The 9,630-nt window shown below is 47.0% G+C and overlaps 1 protein-coding gene across 1 annotated transcript; it reads right to left on the bottom strand.

Moving 5' to 3' along the window:
- Positions 1-596: 596 nt before the first annotated feature.
- LOC141631802 (uncharacterized) lies at positions 597-2,442 on the bottom strand. The gene is made up of 3 exons (XM_074444425.1): positions 2,217-2,442; positions 982-1,669; positions 597-720 (listed from the first exon to the last, which is right to left on the bottom strand). The coding sequence occupies exons 1-3, from the start codon at positions 2,440-2,442 to the stop codon at positions 597-599; spliced, it is 1,038 nt and encodes a 345-aa protein (XP_074300526.1).
- Between the last annotated feature and the right edge of the window lie 7,188 nt (positions 2,443-9,630).

Below are 9,630 nucleotides of genomic sequence, written 5' to 3'. Positions count from 1 at the left end.
GTACTTCTGATGGAATCACAGCTTCCACGACAAACACTAGGCTCAATGGCGTCTACCCTGTCGTCGTCTTTGGTGTTGTCCTATCCGACTAAAGTACCATAGGTAACTAGTCTGCCCACTTGACCCCAAGCTCCTCCAGCCTTTTTCTGAGGTTCTCTACTATGATTTTATTGCTGGATTCTGCTTGACCAATCGTCTTGGGATACCGGGGAGCATCTTTCCGCAACGTTATGTTCCACCGTGAGCAAAACCCTCAGTGTTATCAGATATGAACCGGGATCCGTTGTCACATATGATTTCAGATGGTATTCCTAACCTGCAGATGATGTTACGTTTTATAAACGAAATCACCTGGGATTCCTTCACCTCAGTCATTGCTTCTGCTTTAATCTATTTTGAGAAATAGTCTGTCATGGCAAGCATGTATACCCTGTTCCCTGGTGCCCTGGGTAGTTTCCCTACGATATCCATCCCCCACATCATGAACGACCATGGTGAAATGATGGGATGCAATGGTTCTGCTGGTTAATGAATGGCTGGAGTTGCTCTTTGACACGAGTTGCATAGTTTGACGTAATCCATGGCATCTTCTAACATTATAGGCCAGAAATATCCCTGTCTTTGGGCTTTGTTGGATAAACTCCTACCCCAGCATGATTCCCACAGTCTCCACTCTGTATAGCGTGCAACACTGTACGGGCTTCGTCCTTATCCAAGCACCTGAGATAGGGCCCCGCGAAAGATTCTTAAAGAACACATTATCTATTAACACAAATCTGAAGCCCTTAATCTTGAAACTCTGAGCCTCCTTCTTGCCTTCTGGGAGCTGTCCGGGTTTCAGCCATTCAACGTAAGATTTTCGCCAATCTGAGCCCACTTGCTGGTCCTCATCCGATACCAAGATTCCGGCTCCGTTCATTTTGTTCCACCTCTTGTTGTATTTTCGGGACCAGTACATGGGTAATGGGTATACTCGATAACTCTGCGGGCTTGAATGTATGCCCTAGCATTGCTAAGGCATCTGCTTCCACATTCTGGTCTCTTGGGACCTGAGTGATCTTGAAGGACCTGAATTTCAGTTTTTGTTTCGTGGCTACTTTTAGGTAGGCTATCATTTTGGAATCACGCGCCACGTATTCATTGTTCACATGATTTACCATAAGTAGTGATTCGCCATATACCCTCAGGTTCTTGACATTGAGTCCTTGCGCCATCTGCATCCCGCGTATGAGTGCTTCATACTGTGCTTCATTGTTGGTGGCTTTGAATTCACACCGGATTTTTGGGGATCGAAGGATCAGCCCCACGCCAGCTCCCCCGGCATTGGAGACCCCATCGATGTACCACGTCCAGGTATCATATTCCTGGTTTCCGCATAATGTTAATACCCCCTTATCTGCTTCTGCCTGTGTAGCAAGGCAGAAATCTGATACGAAATCTGTTAGTGCCTGGGACTTGATCGGCGTCCTAGGTTCAAATTGTAGGTCATACCCACTCATGTGGACTGACCATTTGGTCATTCTTCCCGATAACTCAGGTTTCCTCATAATTGTTTTCAGGGGATAATTAGTTACTACGTGGATGATATGAGACTCAAAATATGGACGCAATTTATATGAAGCAGTGACTAGAGCAAGAACCAATTTTTCGAAAGATGTGTACCTGGTCTCTGCAGGAAGCAGAGACTTACTGATGTAATATACTGGATGTTGTACCCTATCTTATTCCCTGACCAGGATGGCGCTTACTTCCACCTCTGTGACCGAAAAATATAAGAACAGTGGCTCCCCTTGCTCTGGCTTGGCCAACAGCGGTGGCATGCTAAGGTAGCATTTGAGTTCCCTAAATGCCTTCTCATTGTCTTACGTCCTTTCGAATTTTTCGCTCTTTCTTAGTATATCGTAGAATAATTTGCATCTGTCTGAAGCTCGTGAGATGAATCTGCTCAATGCTACTACCTTCCCTGCTAGCCGTTGTACGTCTTTAGGCTTCTAGGATGATTACAATTGGAGCACCGCCTTGATTTGCTCCACACTAGCTTTGATCCCTCTCTGCATCACAATGTATCCTAGAAATTTTCCCAAGGACACCCCGAATGAACATTTGGACGGGTTCAACTTCATCTTGTACTTCCTCAGTGTTTCGAAGGTGTCTAATAGGTGGACCATGTGCATGCTAGATTCTCTTGACTTTACCACCATATCATCAATGTATACCTCCATGGTTTTTCCTATCTGCTGTTTGAACATCTTGTTTACTAGACGTTGGTAGGTCGAACCGGCATTTTTTAAGACCAAAGGGCATTACGTTGTAGCAGTATATACCCCGTTCTAACATGAATGCCGTTTTCTCTTGGTCCCTTTGGTGCATCTTGATCTGGTTGTAACCACTCCAAGCGTCCATAAAGGTGAGCATTTCATGCCCGGTTGTGGCATCCACCATTGCATCGATATGTAGAAGTGGAAAAGGGTCATGTGGGCAAGCTTTATTCAGGTCTGTGAAGTCTATACAGACTCTCCACTTCCCATTCTTTTTGGGCACCACTACTACATTATAGAGCCATTCTAGGTAGCTAACTTCTCTAATTTTCTCTGCTCCTAGGAGGATGTCTACTACCTTGTTGATGACCTCGTTTTGTTCTACTGCAATTCCCTACCTGAAACTTGACTTCCTTTCGGAGCATAAAGAAATCTTCCGTTTTGTGCCCTATATCCCGCTTATATTCACACTTCTTATTGCGGTCTCTATCGTCGTGTGACCTCTCTTTCGTTAGTGATTTAGGCCACCTTACTTGGTCGCCTAAGTCCCTTAATGCTTTCAGCAGGCCCTCGATACTTGTAGTGAACCCGTACTCAGTCAATCTGGGTGGATACTTTGAACTATCCCTCTGCTGCGACTTTTCTGCTACCTTACTGGTGTTGGGTCTGCTATACTGGGGTGAAGCCTGGGTTCACACTTAATTTATGCGTTATTACGGATGGATCTTTACCTACCAAATCATTGTGGGACCAGGTAAAGCAATCCATGTTAGCTTTAATAAATTGAACTAGCAGATCCCCAATCTTACCTGTACAACTTGCTTTTATCAGCACTGCTCTATCCGGATGCGCCTCGTCCAGGTGGACCTGATCTAGCTCCTTCGAGGGTGGCTCTTTATATTCCTCCGAGGTGCACCGGCTCTGTAATTGCTATGAGGGGAGCTTGGTCGTGGCCTTTAGGGCCTGCTTGTAACAGCTTTCGGATTCCTCTCGATCTCCTTTCACCTTAACTACTCCCCACGGTGTCGGGAACTTGAGGCACTGATGATACGTTGAGGGAATAGCTTTAATTTGATGCAGCCATGGCCTTCGCAAGATGACATTATAGGTTAATGGGTCCTCGATAACCAGGTACCTTACCAACTTGTTGACCCCTATATATAGGTTGGAATAGTTATCTCTCCTAGTGAGTGTGCCGTCTCGCCGTTGAATCCTACTAGTTGTACAAATTTCTATGCCAGATTCTTCTTATTGAAGCCCATTATCTTAAGAGTTTTAAACATGATGAGGTTCACAGAGCTTCCGGTGTCTACCAGGACCTTTTTTACAGTGCAATTGCCGATAGATAATATTATGATAAGGGCATCGTGGTGCTGTTCTTTTTCGTTTTGTGAATCTGCCTCGTCGAATGTGACGGTTGACAGATCACTCTGACTTACTCTGCATGACGTTTCTGGACGATCCCCTTTACCTTTTGTGGCTCATCTCTTGGCTGCAGAATAAGTTAACCGTGATAATACGGATCCACCTATTATCACGTTAATAATCTTGGTGCAGATAGGTGGGGGAGAGGGAAGCACATGATTTGGTGTTTTCCTCTTATCCTGCCTGCCCCCACGTGGTAACAAGTGGTCCAGATTTCCTTTGCGTACCTGACTTCCTTTCGGAGCATAAAGCAATCTTCTGTTTTGTGCCCTATATCTTGGTAATATTCGCACTTTTTGATGCGGTCTCTATCATCGTTTGGCCTCTCTTCTGTTGGTGGTTTAGGCCACCTTACTTGGTCGTCTAAGTCCCTTAATGCTTTCAGCAGGCCCTCAATACTTGTAGTGAACCCGTAACTGCTGCGACTTTTCTGCTACCTTAGTGATGTTGGGTCTGCTATACGGCTTGACTTTCTCTTCCCTCTTTTTCGTGGGAATGTTTCTGTTTGTTCTATCGGGGAATAGCATCCCTTTCCTGAACAAGATATCCTCTTCCAGCCTTAGCGCTGCTGTAGCTCGCTGCTGCACTTCCTCGAATCATTCGCATGGGTGCATAGTTAGCTCTTTGTATAAATCTGAATCCTTCCCAAGCCTTGCCGAAAAGCGTTTATGGATGTGGCTGTGTCGCAACCTCATATTACCACTTTTTCCGCGTTGAATCTTGTAACATAATCCTTAATTGATTCCCCAATATACGATCTTTAGATCGCTAGGTTGCTTTGGAGTTCTTCTGCTACTCGCGAACTGCTGATTAAAGGCGTTAACCAGATCAGCAAATAAGGATATAGATTTGTTAGGGTGGCTAACAAACCACTGTAACGCTAGCCCCGATAATGTCGTCCCAAATCCCTTACACATGCAGGCCTCTTTTGAGGCCCCTGCTGCTGTAGTAACCATTATTTTATGCTTATACTAGCATATGTGGTCGCATGGATCTACGGTCCCATGGAAGAGAGTCATCGTAGGGACGTTGAATCCCTTTGGTAAGGCTACAACTGCTATGGCGTCTGTGAAGGGTGAATCGGCGTAACTATCTGGTGTTGCCATCTCCATGGGGGGTGGCATTCTTGGGATCCTCCTGAGGATACTGCGTAACTCTTGGTATTGCTGCTCTATAGAGGCTTCTCTGCCTGATGACTGCCCGTGCACCAGCGGCTGCTGATACCAGGTTTCGATTAGGTTTCGGTGTCCGATTACCGGTGTTGCAGGTAATTGAGGTGTTTCCGGTTCTGCACTGCTTACCCACGCATATTCTGGCTTATGCGATATTGGCTCCGCGGCTAATGGAACTGCTGATCCCAGCTGACTCTTTAAATTCTGCTGCATCTCGACACCTGTGCTAGAGATATGTCAGGGTAAGGGTAAAAGAAACTGTCTAAAGGCAAAGTACCTACACGGGTGTTGGTTCCTGGTGCGCTGGTTCCGGATCCGGCGTTAGCGCCCCCAACCCTATGGGAATCAGGCCTAGGCCTCTATTCTGCTGCGTCGTTGCTCCCATATCCAGCCGCGTAACCACATCTTGGGGTAACAGCCGATTTGGCCTTCTGCCAAGAAAATCTCCTGCTGGCGCGCCCTTGGTTCCTGTGCCCTACGTCCAGGTTACTGGAGTAGCATTCCGTTATCGCAATTCATCGATCTGTGCTCTAACAAAGTTGTTATCCGCTTCCATATGTGCTCTCATACTTCTGTTTTCGCTTTGCATGATCCTGATAGTCCTTGCCAAGATATCCAGTCCACTTATCATAATGTGAGTGGGACTCGGAGGTGCGGGCTGCCCCTGTGCGCCGTTTTCCTGCTGTCCCACATTTTGCTTTCCTTGGCTGGTACGTGCGTCTTTTGCCTCCACTTTCCCTGCTTGTGCTTGGGTCGCTGGGACTTTTTGCTTTCCTTGGCTGGTACCTGCGTCTTTTGCCTGCACTTTCCCTGCCTATGTTGGGGTCGCTGTTATCTGTGGACTAGCACTCTGCTTCGTTATTGGTATTGAAGCTGACCCTTGCGCAGTAACAGCGTACGGTGGTTGCGCCTGCGCCGTGGGTGTTGTTGCGGCGAGCTGCGGTTGTGCCCGTGTCGTAGGTGCCCCTTCTGTCCTTCCTGAATTTGTTGCCGTGTTTCCCGACATCTTACTATCCTGCGTATACTGATTAATGGAGACGACCACTATGCCCCACGGTGGGCGTCAAACTGTTTTGGTATATTTCTACCAAATAGGGTTAAAGTGGTCTTAGTACCTATTTAATATAACGACTTTACCTTTGATTATTTGCTTAGGTTTTGTTGTGGTTTGCGTACGATATTTGGCTAAGAATTAACGATTGACAGAAGAGATTTTGGTGACGCGGAAAACCCAATGTGGGAAACAACCACGGGGGAGACGGAATCCTACCAAGATTTGCACTATAATTGAACTGGGAATTATAATGGAGAACGAAGCTAAACGGTGGTGTGTTTGAGTATTCGAGGGTTTCTCGTGTGTATTGTTGAATGAATCTTAGGCCTTACGTCTCATTGCTTATATAGGGGAGAGCTAGGGTTTTTTTTTGCTTGCTCTCCAAGGCTCCGGATTGGGCAGTGCTCATGACCCTCTTACTCTGTATTTGGGCCTGTTAACCCAAATCAGGTTCCTCATCGCCCCCTTACTACATCTGGGCCACATGGGCTCCAAGCCTGCTTTCCTGAATTCGGCCCATAATCAGAAAATGAGCCTAGCAGGTGTGATGGAAGTAGATGAGTAAGCTGATGTCAAATCCTTGAGTTTCTGAAAGCTCTTCCCATTTTTGTTGATGAGGCTAGATATTTGATGTGGTTGGTAAGTTGGGGCTTTATGAAAAATTGAACGCGAGTATTTTCATCGTTAAGCTAAAAATCTTTCCTTAGCTAGTTGAAGTCCTACTCTTTGTAATATGATACAATTACGGCCATTATTAAGCGAGAGCCTTGGAACAAATCAAGAAATAACACCACTGAAATAGTTCTTCTGTTTTCGCTAATTTAGACGGTCTTGATGTGGCTGCTTATGACTTATGGACTTGTGGACTTATGGTGTATGGTGGAAAATGCTTGGAGTTTGTTTTGGTAAATTTCTACCAATTTAGGGTTAAAGAGGTCTTAAGGTTAGGTCGGTATTACGATTTGTCTGTTTGTTGTATAATAAGTTGAATGTACGACGTATGTAAATAACACAAGCGATTTTGGTGACACGGAAAACCCAATTTGGGAAACAACCGCGGGGGGAGACGGAATCCCACCAAGATTTTCACTATAATTCGAGAGGAAATACAGTTCGAGCGTTATGCTATGGAGGCTAGGGTATAGTTCTCGTATTTTTTGATGATCCTTCTATCTTGCATTGAGGCCCCTTATATAGTGGAGCTCATCCATCTAGGGTTTCTTGCATCTTTCCCAAGTATTCCTAATTTGACGCGGAATAGGACTTTCCTTCTCTGAATATGGCAAGTGATAGAGTCCCCATATACTTCTTCCACACGGACCCAAAGCCCGCGTCTTGCAGACGCCGGGCGCCGCCACCTAGCTCCCTGACGCCCTGCATCCCATACTGCTTCCTGACCAATTGCCCCAGACCAGCCCAATATCCAGATTTTGGGCCTAACAGTTTGCCCCCAATTTTCCGCGAAAGTCCAACCCTAATTTTTTAGCGGGAAATTGCAGTGTATCGTTGAGTGACTTCTCGCATACTCCTTTCCAATTCACATTTTCAAAGCTCCAACAACACTTTCCTATTTAATCTCATTCGTCCCCCCCCCCCCCCTCTTTCTCTTTCATCATCAATTCACTTCCTCAAATCCCTCAAACTCACCAATTCCCAAAACCCATCCTTTCAATCGTCCTTTCACTGTCAGCGCCGCCTCCCTCCGTCTCTTCAGGTACTTCCACTTCTCTCTCCTCATTTATCATGGCAAAAACCCGTTTCACATCATACTCCTCCACCACCATCGACCTCGTCGAAGACGACGACTTCCCTTCACAGGGAGTCCTCAAAAAACCGCACTCCGTTGACTCCCACCTAACCCAAGAGGACATCCCTAGGATTAAAGCCCTGCTTGGATTAGGTGACGATGTGGTGATCCACATCCCCAAACCTGGTCAGAAGGCAGATGCTTTTCGTGCGGGGTGGATCTGCTTGTACACCTACCCCTTCGTCCTTGGCCTTAGATTCCCTTTTCCCCTGATGATTCAAGAGTTCATCCGCTTAAACTCCCTTCCCATGACCCAAATTGCCCACTATGGATGGAGAATCCTCTTGTCCACTGTTGCTTTGAACAATAGTTGGGACGCCGGAATTGGGTTGTCAGATCTGGCCCATAGGTTTGAATGTGGGTTGTTAGGGAACGATCAATACACTTTCAGGTTTGTGGAGAAGACTGAAAATTTTCTTCAGTCGGCTGCTAAGGGCAAGGATGACGGGTGGTATGAAGACTTTTTCTACGTCAAGCTTGACTCACTCCCCATCCACGCTGACTATCTGTACGAGCACTGGATTTTTGCCAAGAGTAAGTATAATTGTATGCCTATTTTCTATTGCTCTTGTCACTCACTATTCTTACTCTTTGATCTGATGCAGAACTCAAGAACCCTGAGAAATCCGAGGACGAGGAAGCTTCTGTTGCCAAGCTCTTTTCCATCCCTGAAGACCGCAGACTGTTTCCCATCCTGCTCTCTGGTTTAGACGACTCCATCGCTGAAGAAACCATGCCCTCTGGTAAATATCCTCTTTTGACTTCCATTAGCTTCCATGTCTATTTACCCTTTATTCTGACTTCTTGTATCCTGGCTCCTCCATAGGAAACGCTAGACCCTCCGCCTCCGAGATCCTGATGCGCCAAGCCAGGAAAAGAACTGCTGACTCCTTCACCTCTCCTGCCTCCTCAAGAAAGAGATCCTCCTCAAGACCTGCTCCATAACCTATCGAAGTGACCCCAATATCTCGTGCCCCTGGGTCCCCTGTTCATGCTGATGATCTGCTGCTGCGCCTCCCTGCCAACTTTGGGGATACTGAACGTGCCAGCTATTGGCCTGCAATTGAGCCACTCCTGACTCCGGCTTGCTCCAGAACATTCGATGAGACTGCCCCTCAGCAGATGACTGACCTGGCTGTTGAACACTGCTTTCTTGTGAGTCTTCTTTTTACTGGCCCCTTTCTTTCTTTGCCCCTGTGCTTCCCTGACTGATGGTTTTCTTCATTACAGGCTCTTCAATCATCCCTCTACCTCCGCAAGATGCTGCAGAGGGTCAAAGTTGAGTGCTTAGCTTCTGTGGGGAAGAACAAGGAGCTCAGAGCTACATGTGCCAAACTGAGGGAGCAGCTTCATGCGGCCAAAAAGGAAAAGGAGGCAGCTAAAGATCAGTTGGCGAGGACGCAGGAGGCCAACTGTGCTCTGACTTCTGGGTTGACAAAGGCAGAGGCCCGTGCTGAGGAGATGGCAGAGCTGGCCAGGAACGTGGGAGCCTACACTGCCTTTGAGGGGAGGATTGACTGCATCCGTGCCTATACTAAGGGGAGGCACACATCCTGGAACCTGGAGGAAGAACTGGCTGAGTTTGCCCGTGCTTTTCCCAATGGTATGGACCTGAGCGCCCTATTCCCTCCTTATGCTGAGGCTGCAAGCCTGGAGCATGAGTTCACAGTCATGGACATATCTGGGACTATATCTGGGACGAACGCTGTAGAGGAGATCCTGGCGGAGAAGACTGGTGATGGTGCTGCTGCAACTCCTGAGGCTGTTTAGGTACCTGCAATAGAGAAGCAGATGGAGCACGGGGAGCAGAGCATTGGTCAGGATGCAGTTGTTGAGAGGATTGACTAACGAAGACGACCATTAGGCCCCACGGTGGGCGCCAAACTGTTTTCTTGGTGTCCGGCCATGTTATGC

The sequence above is a fragment of the Silene latifolia genome, chromosome Y, assembly GCF_048544455.1.
Source record: "Silene latifolia isolate original U9 population chromosome Y, ASM4854445v1, whole genome shotgun sequence".
NCBI classification, from domain to species: domain Eukaryota; kingdom Viridiplantae; phylum Streptophyta; class Magnoliopsida; order Caryophyllales; family Caryophyllaceae; genus Silene; species Silene latifolia.
This window is presented reverse-complemented; position numbering and strand designations above follow the sequence as displayed.